This window comes from Tauraco erythrolophus, chromosome 7 (genome assembly GCF_009769465.1).
Source record: "Tauraco erythrolophus isolate bTauEry1 chromosome 7, bTauEry1.pri, whole genome shotgun sequence".
NCBI lineage: Eukaryota > Metazoa > Chordata > Aves > Musophagiformes > Musophagidae > Tauraco > Tauraco erythrolophus.
The window spans coordinates 6,123,947-6,150,806 of record NC_141471.1 but is presented as its reverse complement, the minus strand read 5'-3'; the positions used below and the strand labels follow the sequence as shown (position 1 = coordinate 6,150,806).

The 26,860-nt window shown below is 37.9% G+C and overlaps 1 protein-coding gene across 1 annotated transcript in view; it reads right to left on the bottom strand.

Annotated features, from left to right (window-relative positions):
- Nucleotides 1–2,490: 2,490 nt before the first annotated feature.
- Nucleotides 2,491–26,860, bottom strand: part of LOC104378775 (sodium channel protein type 5 subunit alpha-like) — a 34,790-nt gene continuing 10,420 nt past the window's right edge. The window contains exons 9-27 of the mRNA XM_086615061.1: nt 26,215–26,412; nt 25,083–25,262; nt 24,150–24,551; nt 23,309–23,435; nt 21,147–21,382; nt 20,603–20,803; nt 19,455–19,808; nt 17,454–17,891; nt 16,338–16,484; nt 15,110–15,230; nt 12,242–12,396; nt 11,407–11,580; nt 11,070–11,177; nt 9,086–9,364; nt 8,415–8,468; nt 6,515–6,656; nt 5,790–5,890; nt 5,102–5,372; nt 2,491–3,689 (exon numbers count right to left, since the gene is read on the bottom strand). Coding sequence (XP_086471187.1) covers nt 2,491–3,689; nt 5,102–5,372; nt 5,790–5,890; nt 6,515–6,656; nt 8,415–8,468; nt 9,086–9,364; nt 11,070–11,177; nt 11,407–11,580; nt 12,242–12,396; nt 15,110–15,230; nt 16,338–16,484; nt 17,454–17,891; nt 19,455–19,808; nt 20,603–20,803; nt 21,147–21,382; nt 23,309–23,435; nt 24,150–24,551; nt 25,083–25,262; nt 26,215–26,412 — 4,887 coding nt within the window. The remainder of the gene's footprint in view (nt 3,690–5,101; nt 5,373–5,789; nt 5,891–6,514; nt 6,657–8,414; nt 8,469–9,085; nt 9,365–11,069; nt 11,178–11,406; nt 11,581–12,241; nt 12,397–15,109; nt 15,231–16,337; nt 16,485–17,453; nt 17,892–19,454; nt 19,809–20,602; nt 20,804–21,146; nt 21,383–23,308; nt 23,436–24,149; nt 24,552–25,082; nt 25,263–26,214; nt 26,413–26,860) is intronic.

Here is a 26,860-nt window from a genome sequence, read left to right as displayed (position 1 = left end):
GTGGTTGAGTCACCATCCCTGGCGATATTTAAAAGACATGTAGATGTGGCACTTAGGGACATCGTTTGGAGGTGGACTTGGCAGTGTCAGGTTTACGGTTGGACTTGACGATCTTAAAGATATTTTCCAACCTAAATGATTCTATGTTTCTATGGTTCTATGACTGTACAACACACACCTGAATCAACAAGAATTGTGCATGTGGCTCATGATCGTTTCTCAATGAACTCTGCACATGATGGGAAGCAGACATTGGACAGGCTGGAGCTGGGAAACACCATCTCACAAGTGAGATGTAGTCAAATCCTAAACTGGTGGATCACAAACTGGTTCAAAAATATTTTTAGCAAACTAAAAATATTTTAATTCTATTCATTCTTTTGTGGTTCTTAGTTTTATTTTTTAGTGCTGCGAAGGAATAGAGTCCCCTGGATACTAGTGACACAGAGCTGTTGACTTCTCTGGTATAAAGCAGATTCACTGTGCACCTATCTTAAAAATCTGAGAGATTAACAATCAGAAATAATTAAAGGTGCTATGATGGCTAGGAGAAGCTAAGGGAATACCACAGAGGAAATTAAAATTTAAAAATATTATAAATATTTTTTATTTGTAATCAGTGTTCAGACAGTGTTAACTGAAAAGAGCCACATTATTGAGGGGTAATTTACCATTCATAGTAGAAGAGAATTTCTGTCCAAAGAGCTCACAATCTGAAGAGATGAAAAAGAGGAGACGAGGAAGGTGACACAAGACAGGACATATAACTGCCACTGTAGAAAAGGGATGTTGAAGAGAGTAGGCAACTTGCTGCAGGTTGTGAGCAGAGGGTACAGAAGGTCCCACTCAGTTGTAAAATCTGATTTTTTTTTCTGACTGAAACCAACGTGGAGGAGAAAGCTCATCTGAGCCTTGGCAGAACCTGCCAACCCCAACAGTGACCACACAGCTACAACCTTGCTACTAAGAAAAATAAAAACCACCTTATGCTCACTTGTATGTAGCACATTGGAAGTTTAAATATGAAATTAAAATGTCAAGGGTAATTTATGATTATTTCTAGTGCATGACAAGGAATAACACAACAGTCATTAGACAGCAAAGTGTATCAGCTGAAAATATCTCCAAAGAACGTGTACATAGGACAAAAGTCTGAATATTGTTTGTGCTTTTCTAAGACAAAGCCCAAGCTATCAAGGACATGAAGAAAGATAAACACCTTTATAACGAAAATGTGGTGATCGTGAGAGACAATGTGTACACACAGTTTCACGAGCAGTGGAGTTTATGATTACATCCTTAATCTTATGTTAACCCCAGACCCAAATGCTTCAACCCAGATTTCCTAATTGTTCACACTACTCATACTTTGTTTTTTTCTAATCTTTGCAGGAGAGAGAAGACTAGCCCTCCCATCAGAGAAGTACTAGCAGAAGGGGGAAAAGCTCCTACCACCAATGAGACACATCTACTTGAGGCCAAGGCCTCACTCCATGGCCATGGACAATGCTTGCCACCACGACCAAGGGCAGCTCTGATGGGGCCCATATGGTGCTACCCTGCCTGGATTTCTGATGTCTAAGGCAGTGGTTGAAGTGATGCTGCCAATTTCCCTCCAGTGGAAATGCTTATTTGTGTCTCTCTTCTCTACCACACTGCCAGGAATGAACTTGAGCATGATACTTAACCATTCTGTGAAGTCTGAGGAAAGTATACAGTAAACACAATTTGTTATGGAGTGGCTGATAGACACACAGCACAGCTCCCAGAGGAAACCAGGTTAAAAATAATAATCCTCACAGGCGAAATATAAAGCAAGGTTTTACTCAGCTCAGTACCAGTTCTGAAATACCAAGAGTTGTATTTATTATTTTATTAAGCTGCAGTAACACAACCACAATAGCATACCTGTCGTGACTTATTTTGTAAATGGATCGTATTGGAAGAAGTCCACTACACTGTGGCATATCTATGGATCATGCAGTGGTTTTGTTTGCAGTATACCAGTCCCCAAACATTAAAAAAAAAAAAAAAAAATCAGCAGCGATTTGCTTATCAGGCTTATAAAGAGAAAACTCCAGCTCCTTCACTTCAGCAATTTATCTTAACACTGACATTCTTTTTCTGATCTCCAGTGTCTCTATTGGTGCTTGAGGCTTTTCTCTGCTTCTTGCACCTGGAGTAACATCAGCAGATGTTACCTGTCACCGCTGTAAATACGCAGTCAGGTACTGTGGGACCTGCTTTGCAGTGGGGTGCCCTTGATGCAGCAGATCCAAAACCTTTCACAGCTTTTGTCTCTGCATATGTAAATATTGAACAAAGCTGAACATCGCAGAGTCAAAGGCTACGATTTAACAGCTACTGCAGTTAAGTGATCATGATCAACAGACTTTGTCTGACAGGAAGACTGCCTCAGCTAACTTGTAATTACAGTATCAGCTTCTCTCAACATTTTGAAGTATTCTCAACAAAATTGTCACTGATGAACTATTTAATGTCTGGAGATTGTTGATTACTTGTAATTTCTCCATTCTCAGTCACGAGATTGCCACTACTGGCTCTTGTGACACTGTCATATGATGGAGGAAAGGATGCTGAGGACAAAGTTTCAGACTTGTCAGGACTCCTACCATAATTTTCACCCATCATAGACGCAATAAGTCCTTCCTTTTCTGGAGCAGCGCTTCCAAGAGTGTCACCACTGCAAGTTCTGTGATGGTTCAGGTAAGACGCCTGCTTTATGGAGCGCAGGAGCAAATGACTCCTGTAGGCACGCTGGATGACAGTGGCAGAAGCTTCTTCTTGTCTGTGTCTGAGAGTAGTTGAGATTGGCTCATAGGATTTTTTGGATGGATTGGCTGCCATGAACTTCTCCTCCATTTGTACTTTAAGAGCATCCATCTCCCCAGAGTCTCCTAACACTCTTTTGGTAAAAGCAAACAAGATATCCAAGCAGTGGATCCTATCTCCACTGACCATAGGCAGGTCCATTGCTATAAGTTCAACTTTGTTTGGTTTTGGTACACGTAAAGGTTCAGCCAGAGCATCTGCAAAGTCTGAAAGGGCAGAGAAAGTTATAAACTGAGTTGCCTCGGGATCAAACTTCTCCCAGATTTCATAAAAGACGTCAAAGTCATCTTCCCCTAAAGGCTCTGCACTTTCCTCAGTAGCAGCATTGAAGTTCTCCAGAATAACAGCTATATACATGTTTACAACAATGAGAAATGATATAATGATGTAACTTACAAAATAAATAATACCTATGGCAGGTTTACCACATTCACCTATCGTACCATTTATGTTTGGATCACAATATGGTGGCCCAGTGTTTAAAATAGGACTGAGAAGGCCATCCCAGCCAGCTGACGTGGTGATTTGGAAGAGACAGAGCATGCTGTTAGGAAAGGTTTGGAAGTTGAACATATCGTCAATGCCATCTTCCATCTTCACATAGGCAAAGTTAGCCATGCCAAAAATAGCATAAATGAACATGACCAGAAAAAGCAAGAGCCCAATGTTAAATAGAGCAGGTAAGGACATCATTAAGGCAAAAAGCAGAGTTCGAATTCCTTTGGCAGCCCGGATGAGTCTCAGTATTCGTCCAATCCGAGCCAGGCGAATGACCCTGAAGAGTGTAGGCGGTATGAAATGTTCAAATGCTTTACCAATGCCAGAAAGCAGTAGGGCTAAAATAGAAAGGATAATAACTGGTTAGAATATCCCATTTCTGCTTAACCAGTAATAGAATGCAGTGATAATATCTGTACAGTTGAAAAACATCTGATGCGTGTGTGCTGAGACTCTAGCAAAACAACCTTTAGTAGAAGTTAAAGTTGATAAAATAGCTGCAGAAATCAGCAATTATGAATTATATTCTTCAGTTTACTAGAAGACAGTATCCATTGCACTAAGGATAGCAAACACCTTTCTATGCACAACTTCAAACATCCATATCAGTCAACACTAGTTGACCACTGGTTTTCTTTGACACTGGCTATGTGAATACTTCAGCAGGTGCATGTTATGTATTTCCTTATAAATTTGGCTTCAAATGCTGACACTACAAAGCTGAACTAAGAAAACAAGATATAACAACAGTGTCATGGTCATCATTTAGATAGTACAGTCAAGATATATACAAGCAATGATGAACATAGAAGTTGTGTATGCCACTCTACTATGGCTTTTAGTTCATTCACGGACATACCTACACATACATGTTATTTTATCTTTAGTTTTATCTTTTATCTTTGCATGAAAAAAATTACAGATCTAATAGCACTAAAAAAGATTTGACTTTTCCAGGTTTAGATGTTTTGGATACATTTTTCTGGATTTCCACACCAGGAACTTAATTTCTTGAGGAAGACCTATATTCCTGTTGCCACCCAAAACATAACTCATGCTGAAGTAACAAAATATTCTTCTTCTCATAATGCCTTCCACTTTTTTGGCAGTACTGGCCCTAGGAATAGTTAAATTGGCAGGAGAGCTCTTTACCACACTCTTGTTTTGCAATCCCTTCAAATAAATGTCAATACTTTTATGGTGTTCTTTTCTATTCTGTTACTTCCATATTTTTAGTCAGCTATGCCTGAGTTTCCGGAAACTGGATTCTATAATCTATAATCTAACTTCAGTCTTCATATTCTACATATATTTCAGTTGTCTGTTACAAACAGATGACAAAACCCAGCAATTTTTATCTTATCAAAGATTTATTAATTGGCACTAAATCTATAACAATGAAAATGATCACATAATGTGGCACTGGTATGAGGGGTTATTAATTCTGTCTTTCAGACTAGTAAAAAACAACCTAAAGAATCATTATGAAAGATTTTACATAACACAGCCTTCTTAAAAAAAAAAAAAAATTGAAAGGAAATAATAGAATTTCTTTAAAATCTTATTTCATCTTATTTTAATATAATCATGGTGGATTTTTTAGGTCATATAGTTGCTTTTTCTCAGCACTTTGCAGTAGTATTATTATTTCCATTTCAACATCCATTTGCAGTTGATAAATTTTAACTATTTTTCATGAAAAGAATAATAATTGATTTAGTAAAGAATTTGCCAAACCAATTTTACTTACCAATAAGTGACATGATCACGACAACTAAATCAAATATGTTCCAGGCATTTGAGAAATAGTACTGCCTCAGAGCCACCAATTTCAGTACACATTCTGCAGTAAAGACAGCAACGAAGAGTATATTGATTTTGCTAAGGACGTTGGTCTTCGTTTCACTTTGCTCATAGGTTTCCACCATCATGGTGATCATGTTAAGGCAGATGAGAATCATGATGACAACATCAAAGGCTCGGTGTGTTACAATGTCAAAAAGGAACCCTTGGTATCTGTTCTAGAGGAAAAAAACGTGTCTGGAATCAGTTATGAAAGTAGGGAGTGCTCATCCATACATGTTTCCAACAGCTCCAATTTTTATGTTGCAGAGTCACTCAACTATAGCGAAGCCAGAGAAATTGAAGAAAGGCAGAGTATAAAAATGACATTAAAAATCCCTTCCCATCCTGAAGTTTAATCAGTTCCAAGATGAATGTAAACCCCAAAAATATTTAAGCAGAGAGCTTAATAAGTATTTAACCTGTAAAATCTTTCAGTGCAACTTTTTGGTACGGAATTGGCTTCAGAGTACTGTCTCAGTCTCAGTGTAAAGACAGTATAAATAATTTATACGTAATATATAAACATACACACTTTTCAGTGAATTAAATTGCCCTTTTGTAATGCATTTTCCTTTCGAAGAATTCAGTCTTACCAGTGGTCTTGGAATGGGTTTTTGAGGTTTCTTGGATCCCAACTTTTTCATTGCATTGTAATATTTTTTTTGTTCTTCTGTCATAAATATATCTTCCCCACCTAAGTATATAAGGAAATATCAACGTTATTTGGTGAGAGAGCAGCACTATTGCAGTTACAAAGTCTAAAACGCTGGAAACTAACATTCCTTCCTTTTTCACATCTCGCTGGTACTAGCCCTTTTCATAATTAGAAACCGTGTCCAAAAATACAAGGTGGCACAAACCGTACGTTCACAGAGCAGAAGTGTTGGAATGAAACCCAGCTAGCTCAGAAAGATTAAAACAAAGGACCTACTGAAAACCTGTGTAGGAACACCTCTTTCCCTGTCTTCCCATGTTCTGTTCTTGTCAAATATCCAAAATACTTCTGAGAGCACCTGTACCAGACCACTTTCTAAAAAATGTGTTTCCTGTCGTGCTCAGTTCCTAAAAGGAGCAAAATTTCAAGGGGCTGCAGTGATACCATTGCCTTTCATATGGCAGGAAAGAGACGGATGTTCAGGTTGCAAAGGAAAAGAAAGGAGGAAGAAACTCACTGTGGGTGTTAACTCTGCTAGCTTAATTACTAATGCTCTTGTAAATGCCAATAAAAGTTTTTGATTCTATGTATAGTAAGGGCCTTGTTCTCTAAAGATATCATTGCTCGAGATATAGCGGATGCTTGGGAGCACAACCAATATACTTATCTTTTTCTTTTGTTGGTTGAAGTTGTCAATAATAACACCAACAAAGAGATTCAGGGTAAAGAAAGATCCGAAGATTATGAAGTTCACGAAGTAGAGATACATCAATAAACTGTGCTCCATTTGCGGCTGCTCATTTTTCTGCAAGAATGAGAAGCAGCATGAAAAATGACCAATAACAACACGGGCCAAATTCAGAATAATCTTCATACAGCAGATCCTCTCACAAATTGATTCCAGGAGGAGCTAAGATTTACAGCCCTACTGCTAATTCTGGCAAAGTTGGTATGGTTTAAAAATACCAATAGTGAATAGCACAAAATATTGTAGGTATACGATGCTTTTCGAAGGCGCATGAAATAATGGAAGCAAGCAACATTCATATGGTGACCACTAGATGCATTAAATTCTAGACCCTAAGAGGGACATTACTGCTCAGATGCTGACTGCTATCCCTTTTGAAATTAAAAATGAACCTTATTAAATGATACGCCAAGCACAACACCTGTGAGGTAACTAACCAGGAAACATGGCTCGAAATAACAGTGCTACAAAGTGTTTATACCATGATAACTTATTAATTTGATTTCTTTTACAATGTTTGTTTATGCAGTTTCTGGCTAGATCATTGCAGAACAGGATAATTGAATTCATACTGGTATTGAATATATTTGTATTGAAAAACTTGTAGAGCAAAATTTTGTCTTTGACTACTGGTGAATCAGGTTTACTGTTTTTTTTTTTCCCTCCAAAAAAGCTGATTGTTGTGAGTTTTTTTTCTTTTCAAACCTGACTTAAAATGCTGCCATTCGCAATTGGTTGAGGGCTTACTAAAGTAAATAGAAACAGTTATTGAATTAGACATTTTTGACATGATTTTCACAAGCACTTCAGAACCATCCGTTCAGCTTCTTCCAATAAGAACACGAGCTATAAATTGCTCAGTACTCGAAAAATCAAGCAAACTATTTAGAAGTCTAATTCCAAGCTCTTTCCAATAAATCTTTGGCCTGGATATGATTTTTTTTCTTCTTAGCAAAAAACTTCTTCTATGGCTATTATGAATAAAACCAAAAGCAGAACAAGAAAAATAAGTTTGCAAATTGAAACACAAAATAAAACCATTTTTTTTTATGGTTACTCTTGAAATTGTTTGATTCCTTTGAAGTCACGATCAAATTCACCTGAAATTCTTTGCCTCCAAAGACATATCACTTTGTTCTGTATAACATTGAATAGTGCTTCTGATAAGACAGCAAACACCACTGTCAACATAAACAGTAGGTAAAATAATACGAATGAAGCCTGACAATTTTTAAACCGTTGCTTATCCACAACAGCTCGAGTCTTGATGAAGTTTGGTTTTATGTTTTGAGGTGGACTTTAAACTATGCCACTGTAAAACATTCAGGTTTGCTGCAAGCTTGAGTTTCGTAAAAGAAGATGTGTGAAAGTAGGTGCCTCCACGTGGGTGGGGACTCTGAACTCCCCCACTAGCTGATGGACATCCAGTTAGTAGAGTCAATGTAGTATAAAGAGGTGCTCAGCTGACCAGTATAGATACCCAGGGTGAGGTGAAGTGCTCCCTAGATCCTTCTGATTGTATTGACTAGATCTCCATTAACCATACAGGAGGTGGGCTCACATAAAGACTTTACACTACAGGTAACTGTATTTAGGTGGATGGATCTGGAGTTGAATCCCACTCCCCATTAGAACAGATTAGCTTTAGGATACTATGAGGCATTTTGAGATGAAATGTTTACATCGTCTGAGAAAAATAATTACTGGAAAGATTTAGCACAGACAAATACCAGATGTAAAAGTGCAAAAATCACAATACTTTTTGCAGAAAGCAGTAGCATTAACAAAAAACGCAGTTTAAATGCAATGACTGACCTCTCGTGAATCTACTGCTGCATACATGATGTCCATCCAACCTTTAAATGTTGCCTAGAATGAGAGATTATGGAAACATGTTGAACTTTCAGGTAAAAGTCTTCTCATCATTTGCAATATCTGAATGACATTGACTGGAGAAAGAGGCTTTGGTGTGGTCACACCACAGCAGACTCTGACTTTAGGGAAACTTGCTCCTGCTGTCTGTGTGGCATATTCCGCCTTATCAGCATGAGAAAGCTTGCTAGGGTGGGACCATGTGATGTCCTAGGATGCTGACAGGGCAAACTTGCACCAGCATGGTCTACTAAAGGCCTTATAACCCTCATGACTGAAAAAAAATCTATTTCAGCAGATTAGGCCAGTATTTGCCCTGGATTTTATTCTGAGATTGATCCTGCTCTCAGGCTCGTGAACCTGCTGGAGGTTGAAACAGCATTTGTCCACCAGATGCTTCCTTTATCACCTGGAAAATCACAGCAGGGTCTAAGTTGTCCCCCTTTTTCCATCTGTGTGCACAAACAGCACTGGTGTCTGAACAGCCAACTGCAAGGGAAGAGCAGGCTATTTGATATCACTGCTTTCCATCACCCACAGAGACGAGTTAGGAGTTGGCAGGAGGTCAAGGCCATCTGACATGGTGCTGGCTAGTGAAGGCAACCAGCACTTACCACCTGAAGAAGAGCCAGGTAGCCAGAGCCAACGTTATCAAAGTTGACTTTAACATTGACCCAGAATATTTTTCCCGTGTTATTATAAGTTTCACAATCTTTTATGTCATTGATTGAACTATTTAATTCTGAATTTTCTTCTGTCAAATTGACACATTTGCCAAACTTCCCAGCGAAGAGGTTCACTCCCATGATGCTAAAGATGAGCCAGAAGATGAGGCAGACGAGCAGAACATTCATGATGGAAGGGATGGCTCCCACAAGGGCATTGACAACCACCTTCAATGAAACGGAAGAAGAAAAATACACTTAAACAAAATGGACTCAAGTATCTGCTCAGTGCAAGAAGCAGTTGTTTAGTCATCTCAGCAAAAAGAAACCTAACATTTTCCATGTAATACTAGTCACAGCTGGCAAAGGTTCCTTGAACAAAGATTCAAAGGTCCATAGTACCTCCTGGGCTTTCAAAGGAATAGTTGGTACTTTTTGGCCTGCTGTGAGCCATTACCACGTAAGTATACTACAATGCGAGTCCATCCTCTTTGGATGACTTTCCCTTGGTTTTGGAGTGGGGGATGTTTTATTTGTTTGTTTGTTTCAAACTTTTATAAGATAAAATTTCTGAAGTATTCATCCATAAGCACTAGTGGAGAGAACTGTATTATAAAGACTGCAGAAAGCAGTTTTTAAAATTACCAGTAATAACCCTCCACTAGTATTTTGCTAGATCTATTATTTTTAGTGGATGATGATTGTGTTTGGGGTTTATAACCGTGAGCTAGGTACTTTTTCTGTACCTGGTTCTGTATAATCACAGAAAACATCCATGTAGGTTTTAAATACGTGGTAAGGCATAACAGATTCCTTCATAAAATGGGGCAGTGTAAGGAAATAATGAGAATATATCTTGAGTCTCACAAATAAGGCAATGAACTCAGCAATCAGGTAGCAAAGAAGAACTTCATGGACCAGAAGGAAAAAGAAAAAGCTTTGTGAAGGTTTTTGAAGACCATGTCACACACATTCTGCGTAGCAAGGCAGACAGTATGATGGTACCTGTTTCAAAATTTACTCCAGACATGGAAATTTTAAATTAAATTAACAGAGTATATCAACTTCTCTTTGCATTCACAGTGATAAGACTGCAATCAGAGAGCTTTCAGTCTCACTTCCAGAAGATAGCTAAAAGCAATCTATATCTCAGCTGCACTGAGGCTGCATTCCCATGTAAATGTGTGCCGGTGGTGCCACATGTGTTTCTATAATCTATTTTCATATGTCAGAGTACATTCCATAGACCATACTTCTGCCCAAATACCACTGTGATTATCACACTGTTTCACATTGCAGTGTATGGATGTGTTTTCCATGTGGCTGAGAGAATCTTTTTCTGCATTTGCACAATGGTAGATTTGTAATTAAATATAATTGATGTCCAGCAGCTTCACATTGTTCCAGGTCCTCCTTTGATGGAAAAAGGCAGCCAATACTCTACAGACAAACACTCCTGTTTTTTGAAATAACAAGTCTATTTGGAACAATAATTTGAGGAAGTACCTCTTAATAGTCTAAAGTTTTCATAAATCAATCCAGTAAAAACTTGCAGAACAGAGGTCACTTTTTCCTCTGAATTAGCTTGCTATCAGACTTCAAAAATGAGAATTGTGATCACAGTTCTTATTCTCCATTTCATTTTTAGCTATCTCAGACAGGAACACAAGAATGACTGAGCAGCGATGGAACGAAGCTCTGCTTAGTCTAGTTTGAGTTTCAACAGCATTTGGATTGATCATTTGAGGAAGGTCTAGGAGGAGCAGCCAAGTACAGAGCAGTGCAGCAAAGGTGCCTTTTAAAAATTCATTTTATAGGTCCTAAACTGAAGTTGGGGTAGACATGTGAACTTCATAACGACACAGTCATGAGTTACGGACCTGTTGTGTAACTTATTAGTACTGACAGGCTTTAATTTGTATTCAGGTTTTACCCTCATTCCTTCGAATCTTGACAACGCTCTTAAGGGTCTCAGAGCTCGGAGAGTCCTAAGAGATTTCATGGGGCCAAAAGAACTGCCGAAGAGATTTATTAAAGAGACCTGAATGGGAAGACAAAAGAAAGTATTAGCTATGTCCTGACATCTCTATTCCTGTTTAAAACAAAATGCAAATCTCTCCGTATTTTCAGTGCCCAGAGAGTAATATCTTGAAACAACCACGGAAGGAGGTAAGAGCACTGTCTTAACTTCGCATCCAGAAAACAATCAGTGATTCCGATACCGCATCCTACGTCAGGACTTGCGCAGGAACGCCAAAGACAGAACGTACGTCTACAATAATGAAGTCCAGCCAGCACCAGGCGTTGGTGAAATACTTCTTGAAGCCGTAAGCCACCCATTTCAGGAGCATCTCCAGAACAAAGATGAAAGTGAACATTTTGTCAAGAAATGCTAACATAATTTTAATGCTTTTTCTCTCATTTATATGGATGTCTTCGAATGCCTGAAATCATAATGTATAGATAAATGGCAAAAGTCAGAGATGAACTTTATAAAAATAAAGTCTATCACATCATTAAGAGTCCTTCGTCATTCAATACAGGTTTTAAATGGATCTAAACCCCATCTCTTACTCATATCTATATCAGCTGATAAACTTGTAATTCTCCCTGTCACTTTTATTTTTCTCTATCTATATAGTTACACCACTGTGGACACATGCATCATACACACTGGGAACCTAGGAGGAAGGTATAAACTTCTTGAAATTAATTTCTAAAAATATACTTTCAAAAGCATACAAGTACTACTTTTTAAAAAGTATTAAGAGTAATTTATTTGTTTTAATTACAATTTTTTTAAAAAATATTTTGCAACTGTGAAATAACTTCCAGAAAAAATCCAGCATACAGCCAGAATAGAAACAGCTTCTGAGAATTACATATTTTTAGCATTGTTCACTCTCTCATAATTTGTAATAATATGAATAATGAATTTTCAGTAACTGCAATAGTGAATAAATGATTGCTGCGTGAAACCCCTTCTTTTTACTCCTGATGAGTTCAAAGACATTCACTGTGTTTTCTGCCAAAAACAACTTATCTGGGTGCAAATTAAAGCTAAAAATGCTTCTAAATAAATGCATGAAATCGTGCTACACTAACCAGGGCTCCACTGCTCAGAAGAATCATGAATATAATAAAGGATTCAAACCAGGAGTGTTCAACAATCTGGTAGCAGGTTTTTCTCAGATTCCACCATCTTTCTCCTCCAAACTTGATGGCATTACCCACATAACAACGAAAATATCGAACACAACCTGAAAGTGAGAGACAGTAATCAATGTATGGAATGAATGTATATGCGTGAGAAGATGCTCAAGAAACTTCTTGAAGCAAGGGAAAGTCCATGGTCACCTTAACTGCATCATTGTGGGTTTATTTTCATGTTTCGCCATGAGAAGAAAAAAAAAAATATCTAATTTTGTTTTCCTCGTAACTCGTATTTGTGTATCTAAAAAGTTGGTGGAACCCCTTTGGACAACTTTCTATTCTTTCAAGATATTTCTGAGACATCGGACAAGCTCTCAGTGAGCTTCTGTTTGGGCACATAAAACTTCGGGGCCGTGGGAAGAGCCTTGATGTTACCAAATTACAAAAGCCTTTCTCGGTTTCTGCACACTGTTGAGAAAACACAGACAAAACACCCTGGAACAAAAAGGCTGAAGATAGACAAGGTAAACAGTTGTCTTCAATACTGAAGCGTTATACCCTGCTTTGCAATGTCTGTTCATTTATTTATTTGCTTCTGAATGTGTGGAGTGACAGATTTTATATCATACAACCTGCAAGAATATGTCATATTCTAACTGACGTATAGGCTCCATAAAAGGACACATCTTTTCTCAGGCTCATCAAATTATTTCTTATAAGAGGCAATGACACCAGGACCACCTAACATTTCATGACCACCCCGTTACAAAATCCTGGGTTTGATTACTTATTAATTTTGCCAAGAATTATCTCACTTCGGCTAACATTTTCCTTGCTGTGAACTTTATGCTAATTCATGTTTTCATTATGGCAAAAAATGTGAGTCAGAAGGCTTCTGTCATTTCCAAATATGAAAAAAAATAATGCATATATGTGTTATATATACACATGATATCTTATACATATATAGCATTGAATATATATACTGGAATATATACAAAAAATTATGTTCATCTTTCTTTCAATAGTCTCAGTTTCCTCAGTAATATGGATCTGGGATTTGAAACGAGGCAGGGAATGGCACTTGCACAAGATAGGGACTTTTTTGGGGGCAGAAATCTGTGCTAGGTACAGATTTGCTGCACCTGCAGTTTTGTTCTCTAATGGTTTGGTCAGGGCAGGCACCCTCCAGCCTGAGACTACAGAGCACAAAACAAAACATTTCACATATCTTCTTTGGAGCAGGGAAATAAAAAAAAAAAAAAAAAAAAAAAAAATCTTTATTTCTTTTGTTCTAACAGCTGTACTGGCAGAAAACACGATCAATAAAGTAGTTTTGAAACAAATCCTGTAGCTAAGAAGTCTGTCATCTGTATTATTAATGCAATATTCGTGTTTTTTTCTAGAGAAAGCAAATTGCAATGTAAGTAAAGTGGATTTCTCTCAGGATTCACAATGTATAACATAAAAGTAAAAAAATATATATTATTACTACACAGAGAATACTTTGCATTCAGGTGCAACACTTCTCTAGCTTCAAATAATTTCTACATGCTTCACTGTTATTGACACAATCCTGAAGCTGTGCATTAAAAGTTTCATTGACCCAAAAAGGGTATAGGAAAAAAAAAAAAAAGCCAGCTTTGCAGAACAAGGCAATGAGGGGATGGGAGTAATTCCAGCAAGATTTGATTTATCCATGTTCTCATCAGCTAAAATATCCAGGAAGCAGGGCTTGAGTGGGAAGGCAGTGATGAGAGAAAGGGTCTGCCTTTGGGAGCAGAGAAGGGAAACAAGCTCAGACAGCTGCAGGACCTGCCGCTGGACTTCACATACACGAGGCTGGAGAAGTCTCTCCTGATCATGTTGTGGTATAGGGGCACTCAAACGGGCAGAAAATGACTGAATAAAAGAAAACTCGGGGATTGGGTGGAAATGGTGGCAGTCAGCCAGGTTGACTTGGTGATCAAAAAGCAAGTTGGAGCATTAGGAAGAATTTTGCCACAGTTAGAAGTTGTTTAATATAACACACATGGAAGAAATGAGCCTATAAACTGACTTGGTGTAGTTTGTTCTCACACAAATAATACTGAGAGTACAGTGATTAGCCCTGGCTGTCAGTAATGACACTTATTTGAGAAAAATCTCAAGAGCTATTTCTTTGCATCTTATGAAAACCACACGTTGTTACACATGTTAGGGTAGGAAGAATTCATAAAAGTACTCAGCACATCCCATAACAACTTGTAAAGCTAAATGTTTTATGATGAGTTGAGAAACAATTCCTAGATTATCAGCCTATAGAAATTCAGCTTCATCCTAGCAGCTTCTTTCTGCTTTTTTCACTCCTTTGTTTGTTGTGGAGATTGTTCATGAAACGCTATTCAAGGAATAAACATTTATACTGTTGCAAAGTACTAACAAATCTGATCTGCCAAGTGCCTTGTTCCAAAGGCCGTTGTCAGGTGAGATCTAATCACATAAACTTCTCTCATATTAATCCCCAAAAGTGACTTTGGTGCTGTCCAATAATGTGAGACTCACCTCACCTCACTATAATAATCTCATCCTTTGGGACTGGGTCTATGCCATTGCCCAGGTCCCAGTTAGAAGTAACTGGCTTTAAAGGTAAGAAGGTTTATTTTTCGAGTGCCATGATCTCTCTGTTGACTGGACAGAGACAATGATTCGGACTAATTATCCAATTTCCAGATAAATGAAATTAACTGAAAATACTCTTACCCTATTAGCTCAGCATCACTTAACAAGTTTGATTTTCACTCTCCTCGTTTCCCAGTAGTGACACCATGAGAGCCTTACCTTCCGGAAAACATTTTTCTGGAGTCTTGAAGTCTTCAGCAAACTCTGGAATCTGCCTCAAAAGATCTTCAGGGTTTGTCAGATCCACTGTGCTGGCTTCAGAAAGGCTGACACTGTCAAACTGCCAAGCAAAATAAGATCACGTATTGATTCTTTTTACATTCACCTCCAAATGAATAAATCCATCCATGAACAAATAAAATTCAAAATTAAAACTTGGCTATATACTAATATTTCAAGTAGTGTTGGTAATGGAACAAACTCGGAGATTTTAAAAGCATATGAGCTTAGAAGTACCAAATAGGGGCCAAAGCTATAGAATTGCAATATCTACCTACATGAACCAGGTTTAACTGCCTAATAAGCTGGTAAATTGGAGAACTCTTAAATTGCTTATAAGTATATGTAGTCCTCAAAGTGGGATAAACTACTTGAGTTAAAACCAGAAAATCATAGAAAGATTCATTCAAACAGGAGAACTAGATAAATATATCTGGTATTGTACCAGGAACTGACACCCATGACAGTATTTATCAAGTAGAAATTGGAATCACATCATATATTGTCCAGTTACAAAGCTTTTCGCTATCCCATTACATCATATGTAATGTATGATGAGTCAGCAGTTTGTTACAAATTGCTTATTCTATGCTTTCGTTCTTTTATGTTTGCAGATTGCTGTTTGTTACTTTTCTGAATGTATTCTTTATTCAAAAGTATTATTAAAATATTTTAAATTAATAACTACTATGTTTAATGTCATAGCAAAAACTCATTTAAAGTATTAAATTTCTTGAAACTGAGATACCCAGGACACAGACAGACTTGCTGGAATTTCTTGCTTTCACTTGGAAGCATATCTCTCTCTTAATGTCTTTTTTTTTTTCTTCCTCTCCTTTTTCTGTAGACTCAGATTTCAATAAATGGAAAGTAGCAGAGAGAATTTTATAAATTATTTATTTGAACCAAATTCTTTTGTAGCTTTTCCATTTCTAAACACTCTCTTTCCTAGACATACATTTTTCTTAAGCTTCAATACCTAGAAACCCAACGTGACTTTGATCTCATTCACATAATTCTGGCTCTGTTATTAACCAGCCAGCCCAGCTACTGCAAGCTCAGAGCCACTGCTGCCACTACACTCGGCTCCAGCAAATCCTTGAACAGAAACATGCCTGAGCTTGACCAGTGTTGGAAAGTCAATGCCATAGGAAAAAAAAATGGTTACCTCTTTTTGCTCTGGTGATGATGGTTCAAGCTTCCTATCCTTTCCAAGGTAAAGCACACTGAATTCTTCGGAGGAAAATCCCGATCCTTTACTCCAGCTTCCTGAACTTTTCCCTCTTTCTCCCCTTTGCCTCAGGTGATTTTCATCCTGAAAATAATCTGTGGATTAGAGGTTTTTTTTTTTTCCTTTTTTGGGGGGTGGACAAGTTGGAAGGGAAAGAAAGATAAGATATGCATTTACTTTAAAGAGGGGCTCTCCAGGCAAAAGTCATAAGATCATTTTGAGTCTCTGATTTTACCTAAGGGTATTAAAAAAAAGGGAAATTTTTCCCAACAGACATGCAGCAAGCTAAGGAATTAGTAGTCTAGTGAACTAGTCAAAAGTTAAGTGAGAATTTTTGCACAGGGATTGAGATATGAAGTTAAGGTGGGAAATCTTGAGACCAGAACCGCAATCTTCAATGGTTAAAATAGAACTGAAAAATTCAGAAGATACAAAGAAACAGGACAATACATGCTGTCATATAAGAAACATGAGCTTGATAGAGACACTCCATGTTTGATCCAACAATTACTACACATTACACACAACAAAGACAAATACAAAGAATGGACCAGAGCTATAAATTCATATTATGAGTCCGTGATAATGTTCTTTGTGCAGAACATACTTTTTTGCTCTGTCATGTAAATAATGTCAAAATAGTTGGTATTATTTACATAAATTTTTAACTAAAAATTCCAGGTTCACCAAGGACTGCCACAATTATCTATGGACAGTCTATGGGCTATGTAATTACTTGTGTGTAACACCACATGTCAGCTAGGAATTCTTGCAGCAAACTCAAAAATTTATGGTCTTTCTTTTAAGACGATGAAAGACTCTTGATTTTTAAAAGGCTCCAAGCGATAATTTACGCTCACTCTAAACTTTGATATTTTTGGTTCTAGTTCAAAGTTTGGTGATTCTCTGGAAATAGATCAACTTAAGCCACCATGTTCTGCTAGAAAAAGTCTTCTACTATACATGCATCTTTATTTATGTAGATATAGAAAGATATAAAATAGATATATATGCACACTCTACTCTTCCAACATAAATAAAGAAATTTGTTACCTGTTTGCCGTATTCTGTGTCTGTAAATGTGCTCAGCTTGTCATCATCTTCAAAACCCTCACTTGTATTTTCCGCCTCAGCAATAGGGACACAAACAAATACATTGGGATTGGTAATAAAATCTTCAAGACTTGAGCATTTCTCCCCATTTTTCTCAGCCCATTCATTATTGTAATTCTCTTTATAATTTTTTACTTCTTCACGCTTGAACTCAAGTGGGTTCTGTGCAGTCAGTTTGATTTTCTTCCTGTGTGCTTTCTTTATATGCCTGAGCTTTCCATAACAAGTATCCCATGTAACACTCTTCACAAAGTGAAACCCCTTGTGAATGCGAGCAAAGGCAATCCGAAGATTGTTCATCTCTCTGTCATCCTCTGCTGTCTGGAGACAGTCGGTACTGAAGGAACTCAGCAGTAGTGCAATGAAAAGGTTGAGAACCTGAAAGTCATTGAAATAATATAAACAAACTAATAATGAAATGACTACGACTGATTGTATTACGGTTGATGAAGTGAATTTCTCTCTCAGAAAGTCCAATGTTCTCATGACCCTCTTCCACAAAAAGGTTATTTAAAATAGTAGCTAAAACAGATCTGTGCATGCCAAATGCATTATTTGGCCAACACAACTTTTCAAAGGTTATAGTAGTAACAAAGGTTATGGTGATGATTTGTCAGTTTAATAATGTCTCCTCTTTCTTCAAACTAGAATTAAATCAGGCCTCCCTAGACCTACTTCCAAAATCCTGTGTGAGATCAGATTCAGACCCAGCAATTCCATCAAATCTGCAACACTGTCACAAAAATTAAAAATCAAGAGGAGCTTGAAGTGAGGTTTTTAAGTACATTAAAATAGAAAAATTTATAAACCCCACTCTTTGTGTTTTGTTTTGTTTTTAAGGGAATGGGAGAATTTAATTCTTTTCCTAATGTTTCAGTTTGGGATGGAGTCTATGTATCTTAATTTTTATAGTGTCAGAACTGGGCAGATAGCACCTCTGAGTCATCCAGAGACCACAGTCAGTGGAGAACATTAGCCCTCCAGAGACCCATTCATCCCATCTGTCTTAGTTACTGACCTTGGGTTGGAATAAATCTCACTTTCGGATACCTCTCTGTTTCCTTTGATAACAAGAAAGCCTAAACAAAGAGCATAGGCTAATGTTTGACAGTTAACATTATGTGATATTAATACCGCTCACAGCATTTGATCACTGAAATCAATCATTGTGGTGTAGAACAGGTGGGACTTCAAACCCAGATATTTGGGATTTAGCCACAGGACAGGGATTTCCCATAGAGGACTACCCAAACTTGATTCTTTTCACCAGTTTCTTAAATTAAGGAAAGATTGGTATATGAATGATACTAAAGATGACATGAGAAACAAAGCTACTAAAAAAAGAGATTTTTACGATTTAGGTAGAAATGATGGAACAAGACCACGGAGGCAGCCTGCGCGTGTGAGGCTATGTAGGGTATGCCATAGCAGGATCTAGCTCTTGGGTGTAAATGTACTTAGAAATGATTAAAGACAATCCTGATTTCAGTGATAAGAGCGTAGATTCTGCCATTTGCTGATAAAGAATTCAATATATGAGACCTTAGAAAAAAAAAACCAACACAGATTTTTGGTTTACGGAGGGACTTAAGCACTTAGCTCCATTAATTCAAGCAGATAAGTCATAAGCCTTACTGATTATTTACATCCAAATCCCAAGACGTGAAGAAACATAGTCGCCTGTATTATATTCACTGCAAAGGTATTCCTCGTCACAGTGCCACATGGAAAGGTCAAGTGATGCTGTGTGCAAAGCACACAAAATGGGAAAACATGGACAGCGGCTCAAAGGTGAAAGGCAAAAGAGGCTTTTGCAGACTGTGACACACACAGGTAAGTCCTTCGGCTGCATTTTGGGAAACTACCTTTTTTTGACAAAATGGCAATTAAGTAGATTCTACCATTGACAGGATAAAGAGAAGAAAATATTGGAAAACTCACCACTAAATTTCCTATCACCATGACGAGCAGAAAGACAAGAAGGCACAATGGTTGTTCAGCGACCACCATGCAGTCCCACATGGTCTCAATCCATTCCCCACACAGAATTCGGAAAACGACGAGAAATGAGTGGAAAAAGTCCATCATGTGCCAGCGCAGCTCGCCATTTTTGGTTATTTTACGGCAGTTTTCCGCGTAGCTTCTCCCAAAAAGTTGCACCCCTACTATAGCGAAAATGAAAACGATGATTGCCAGGACGAGGGTCAGATTACTCAGTGCTCCCAGGGAGTTACCAATGATTTTAATTAGAGTGTTTAAAGTTGGCCAGGACTTTGCCAGTTTGAAGACCCTCAGCTGTGTAGAAACATAAAACATAGCGTTAGGCATTGGTAGAGATGACCCATCTTTGCATCATTCAAATCCTGCAAAAAGTATTTTACACATATTCTGGGCTGTTCCAGCAATGTAATATTTGTGGCACAGTGACACTAAGACATTAAAAAAAATATTTATAGGTTTGTTTGGGGTTTTTTTAATTATTATTTTTTTAACTAGGTAACAGTGCAAACATAGAACAAGTGCCTCATAAAGGGCCAGGCTAACACAAGTCCCTGGTAAGTGTTTGGCCACGCAGACAGGTATCCATACAATGCACTTGATGTAGACTATGGTGCTTAACTTACATATAGCATGAAGGACCAAATTTGAAAGACTGGCTTCTATATTACTATAAAAGGAGTCTATCTTTTGATAAAACAACGTGTATTGGTACATGATACAAATACTTTAATATCATTTCACGTCTATTTTCAAGCACTTTTTTTCTGTACCTATATTCTGACATTTTTTTTCCTAAGTTTCCTGTGCAAGTTTTTAATTTTTGATACCAGTTTTATAACATGTCTACTCTGGAATATTTTTTCCTCTGCCTGTTTCTTAGTATATTCAAAAGAAATATATACGCCATTAAACTCTGACTCTAACATCACAAGGACTTTAAGACTGTGTTTCTTATTCCTAGTGCTGAGAGGAGGAAAAAAATAATAAAAGATCATAATTTCCTGTATCCTAACCGCAGACAACAGAAGTATTCTCTATTATATTGACAACATAATGTTTTATACAACTGAGTAAGTGTGAGGCATTACCAGTCTAAAAGATCGTAAAACTGACAGGGTTCCTCCTTTTCTCCTTTCTTTCTTGCCTTTGTGTTTGGGTAAACTCAGTTCAATTAAACTCAATGTGACAATTACACTGTCAAAAATATTCCAGGGCTGCTGAAAATAATAATAGGGATCTAGAGCGATGATTTTTAAGATCATTTCTGCAGTGAATATTCCTGTAAAAACCTGTGACAAAGAAACAGTAGCATCAGCCTAAAAGTAGCCATGAATTTATCTTATCTTTCAATCTTGTTCTCACAAATAACATTCATGGACAGGTCAACAAAACCCATTTTTATGAACTTCTAATGCATTTTCAGTTAAAACGGGAGGATTGTTTTCTGCCTTTTCAGGAGTGTGTTAGAAGTACATCAATAAAATCTGGGAATTATCTATATTAGAAATTTAGAGTTTATAAATGCAGAGTTTGCTAATCTTTAATTATTACAGTTACTCCTTAGGTCTCAAGTGAAAACATCCATCAATCAATCCTCGGTATAAAATTTCACATAGCTGAGAATTTGCTTACCAAGTTGCCTATATTAAGCATCGATTTAAAACTATCTGTCATATTGTTGTGCTCCAGTGCCATGAACAGAGTGTTCATCACAATGCAAACAGTGATGGTGAGATCAATAAAAGGATCTTTTATGAAAGCAGCCACTTTTTTCTTGATTCTCAACCAAAGCGGACAGTCCCAAATTAGATACTTTAAAGCAAAATCATTCAGGCATGGCGGGCATCTCCGCTGGGATTCTTCAAGTTCTAAACGCAAAAGAAAACCGTGCTATAATTAAATAGTTCCCACTCAGCAGGATGGTGAAAAAACAACTTCAGGTGTTCAAGATACCAGAGAAGAAAAAGGAAACTTTGCAGCTTACATAGAGCCCCAAAGCTTCCCTACACTTTCTGCTATTCATGTAGTTCCTACGTGAAGTAATAAATATGAAGATAAAATTCAGAGAAAATTGGATTCAAAATTCAGTCATGTGAACTTACTTCCAAAGCCTTTGGATCAGGTTTTATTCATCTTACGCTTGTACTACAATCATCTGACTAAATACAGATGTTAACGACGCAGAGGACACACCGTGGACACTCACACTCTTGTAGGTCAGTATAGCAGCTAAGACACTTTTCACCTTATCCTTAGGTAGATGTCTAGGACACTGGCTGTATCACACCCAACATCTTTTTGTCTCCTTTGACTCTCAGGGGAGTCTAGAGAGTCAACGAGAGCCACAGGAGTTCTGATTGTAAACGAGGTAAATCCAAACGGCCACTTCTAATGGAAAGGCCATGCTTAGCATTTATCAGCTAATGCAAGTTGCCACACCTCTACATTTCTGTAAGTAAAACAAGGGATAGAAGCTGTTTTGGCTTTGTCATTTACATCTTCTTGGTCAAATATAAATCTCATAGTCTGCCTTCCTTCACCATCAATGTTAATGAGTCCTCCAAGTACTTTTGACCCTACTGAAGTCCTGTGCAAATTCATTGACAAACTGGAGCTTAGTAAAAACTAAATACAAGCACAGTAGGAATTATTAGCAATCTGGTTTTGAGGGACCCGATAATTTTTCAGAGATCCAATGAGCTGGATCTGACTCATGTCCTGTTTTCAGTTGGACATGTCCCTATTTCTTCCCACTGTTTGGTTTTCATTTCCTCTCCTGTAGGCTCAAGTCTCAGTTTCTACCCAACACCGCTTATTTCAGTGTGATCACTTTGACTCAACCCTACTCCAGGTCTAGCTTTTGTCTTCTGTTCTAGATCAAATGGCTTCTTCTTTATGTACACAGCGTGGATCCAGCAGAACTGGTGTTCAGGTCTCAGCAAAGACCCTTTCTGCTCCACTTTCTGATGCCTGTTCTCAGATTAACCCACAGCCGCTTAGAGCTACAAGTCCTGTGCCATGCCAGTTCACAGCTGAAAGTGTGCAACAAAAGCCAGATCTGCAGTGTAAGGCTCCACCAGACGTGTTTTAACTGTGATTCTCCCAAGAAAAATTTTTAAAAATTTAAGAAAAGGGACCTCCTTGCCACTAATGGTATCCCTCTGCTGTATCCCATACTTGCGGTCCAAGACCTGCTGATAGAGTTCCCCAACATGGACAAGACAAAACAAGATTTCCTCATCCTGAGCAACTTGGGCTGAAATTTTTCCATAAGATCTGCAACAAAACTATCAGTCATCAAAATAACTGTCAGTGATAAAACTCACCAAAAACTTTCATATGGAAAGGTAAGTTAAAGGAATAAAATAGTGAGGTTAAGTATTCAAAATCCAGGAATTGCAGCAACTGATTTTCCATGTATAATCTTACTGTTGGATTCCACAAGCCTCTGTCTCTGCCAGTGACATGTCACAAGCAGCAGAGTCGGGAGGAGAAAACAGTATCCCAATCTTGCACCTCAGATGCTAGAGAAACTCCTTCCACCTGCTCTCACTCCTATCTCCTTCTCTGTCTGTCCTGCAAAATGAGATCTTACAATAGGCGAAAGATGCTTTCCAGTACCTACTGCTGTGTGATAATGCTTTTTTTTTTAATAAAAAGAGTCAAATTAACAATTAAATTTCTAACTACACACCTACAGATCTCTGTTAACCTTTAAGAAACGTGTTGACATTTTGGTCTTTCATGCTGGCATTACCTTAGTATTGAAATAAGCATAACGAGGAACCACTTACCCTCCAAGACACTGGTAATTATGCTGACTGCACTTGCTGCCCTTTGTCTCTGAAGTGCCTCGTTAAAGTACTCCACTGACAGATGAGGAGCCAAATGCATCATGCTGCTCTCATCATTTACAGCTGGCTGCTTAGACAAGTAAACATGATTAGGGAGATACCACAGGAATAAAATGAAGTAGAATGTGATGATGGGTAGCTATGAAACTTAATAGGAACAGTGACACGCAGCCAAATAAATGTACCTTTTTACAAGATGTAATAGATGTTGTGAACGAAGGTCCTACTCTTCAGCAATAATGCTGCAGTAAATGCATCCTGCAAGCATGCAACAGCAACAGGGCAAGCACAAACCTTGGAAATAAGTGTATGAGAGGAAATAGGCCTAGGAAATATTCCAGAGACTAATGGAAAAGGAGAGAGGTGAGGGATAAACTGGTAGAAAAAGTCTCTATCTGCCTGAGGAACTTAACAGATAAAACTGCGTGATGCTAAAGGTGCTGTAAAGGAGAAGAAAGGAATTACAGATACTGCTCAAAATGATCTCCTTGGACAGGGCATGGGATAAAAAGACTCTCTGGTGACTTATCATTCCAGCACTAGGAAGCTTCAAAAGTATATTAGTGCAAGTAGAGCGCAGCAGAAAAACAGGGTTTATAACAGGAATGCTGAAGCAATGAACTCTAGTTTTCGGGAATTCATCAGAGTATTAAAAGCACTTTTTATGACAACTAACTCCATTCCACATTATTGTTTGCCATTTCACTGCAACTCTTAAAAAAACCTGCCACTTATGGAGAAACCGTAATATGAAGTATATACTTGAAATAATATCACTTACCAAATCACCCTTTCCTGGGTCTTCCATCACAGGTGGAAGCATAACTCCTTCAGAAGACACTGGATCTAGACTGTGTACCCTGCTGCTTCCTCCTCCTGCCACCACAATCACCCCGTTGCCGTCATCCACGTTATCCCACTTGCTGCTGTGCACGCAGTTCGGGGTAGCAGGGCGAGAGCCGTGGCTTATTTGACTTTGCACGCTGGAGCGTCTTCCCATCTGTGCCACCGACAGTGACCGACACTGGATTTCATGTCCCCCAGCACTGCGGGTCTCCTCATCACCAAAATCCGTTCTGGAATCAACTTCTAAAGCCGGTATCTGGAAATTGAACACGCTCCCATGGCTAAGCCTGCGCTTCGCCTTATTTGCCTTGGGACTGTACACCAGGCCAAGGAAAGACTAAAAGCCCAAGCAAAGAAATAAAGAGAGAAAGGTATAACATCACAGAGAATATTTTGGGAAGCCATAAACCTTTAGAGTTTCATAACATTTCCTATCAACCATACCAAGTCCAAAACTCCTATTTAAGGAGAATTTTGCTCAGATTTTAAAAGGTAGATAATAAAATCCTACCAGCTGTAGCAGCCGTTTTTGTGATAAGCTTTATATTTGTATTTTAAGTAAGATTTTTTTTAACAGAGAATGATGGCACTGAAGTTAAATTCTGATAGTCATTCATTTTTTCCCAATCCTTAGTGTTACAGAAAATGTATTTTAACTGTTATAACTTTTCTTCCATCCTTAGTTTATAGCATTTCCTTTTCAAATGAAATTTTACATATAGTTCTTCCTTATCCTGAAAGGTTGTTAAAATAAAGACTTAAGAGTGACCAGTGTTTGTAATAGGATTTGGTTTGTGCTTTCAAGCAATTTATTTTAGTATTAAAATTGGAAAAGCTGTAAGGATCTCAGATTCAGACGATAGATTACCAACTTGCGTTGATTGTCTGTGGACTGTGACTTGGGTAATTGTTCTTCTCCGTTATCTTCTATCCCCAAGGACTTATTTCTCTTTTTCCTGTTGCTTCTGTCTTTGATTTCTTTGGTAGATAGAGAAGAGGCTTCAAAGGAGCTAATTGACAGGATATCAATTCCTTTGATAGCCAATGACTGAAACAAAACAAAACCATGAATGATATTTTTGCTGAGTACTATGAGTATAAGCTGAAAGAAAGCACTTCTGTGCTCTATATTATTTCCTCTTAACAATTTGCATTTCACAAAACTCATTAAAAATCTTCCAATATGTGATAACACTAAAAGAAAGAGGAGAGAATTTCCCCAACATATGGAGCACTGAACGATTTGCTATTTGCAGTATGTTACACGATGGCATGTATTGGGCCTGCCAGGGGTGAAACAATCACATTATAGCTCCTATTCCTCTGTATGGCAGATTTGCATACAATAAAAATACTCAGTTTGAAAATAACGCTGTAGAGTATATCCTTTTCCCCAAATAAATGCTCAAACAGTGTTAAAATTCTGTATTTTCATTGAAGACTCTTGGGACTGTATTCAGACTGTGGCTGATTTTCCTTCCCGTACTGGATTTAGGACAATATTTTCAAAACACAGGAGTGTTTTCTTCCAGAAGCTTCTAAGCCATTTAAGTTACCAGGAGACTATTAATTCAGCTACAGTAGGTTTTGGTTCAGTTCTTAATGCAGTTGATCAATGGAATTACTGTATATTTCTCTGCTCAGTAGTCCACAATGATAAAACAGAAGAAAAAATGGAAAACAACTACATTTTCTTCTGGAAGCTCCTAGCTGATGGTCTTTACATTTTCCAGACTTTAAAATACTATTTTTCTTACAGTAACTGCAGCCTTTAATGCTTATCATCCACAACAAAATTTACTGTTTCACAGGAAAAATACACAGTTGAACAAGGAATTGCTCCTGTAGCTCTAGGAATCACTACTTTCAATAAGTTATCACTTGCTCCTGTTCCCATGAGTGACTACTATCTACAGCTGTATACAAGGAGTGATGCTTTTTCTCACATGACTGACAACAGAACACTGAGACTAACACTTCCAAGGCAATAATTTGTGTACCTCCTGCTCCTTCTGTAATAATTCCATGGTTTCCCGAAATTTCCTTTCCTTTGCCTCCGTTTCAGCAATGGTGGCCTTGTTCTGGTCTTCATATGCCATTGTTACTACAGCCAGAATCAAGTTGACTAGATAAAATGAGCCCAGGAAGATGACCAGCATGAAGAAGAGTATATACACCTTCCCAGACGCTCTGAGAGTCTGCAAACAACACACCCATGAGATAAAACTTACCATAAAAAAATACCAAATAGGCTTTCAATGTGCCTCTGAAATCTTTAGAAGCATATTTATGAAGCTTAAATGGAAATATATCTTCCTTAGCTCTTCTTTCCACTCTTTATCCCCTTTCCTGTACCATTGCCTATGAAGCACTGATCGTACACCCCATGAGGATGATGGAGAAGGCATTCTTGTATTTACGAAGGACAATACCGGATCCTTTTAACACTTTTTTTTTTTTTTTTGAGGTCCCTAAACCAGTACAGTAATAGGGCTATTTCTGGGAAGTGCTTCAGCATCCCTTTTCAAGGAGTCACAGCTTGATGGAACAGAGAAGGGAGGATCTGGGCTTGATGACTTGCAGCTATTGCTTTTATTTGAGGTTTCTTGTCCTCTCTACACATTTTCTGCTTCAGCTACTGCTCTC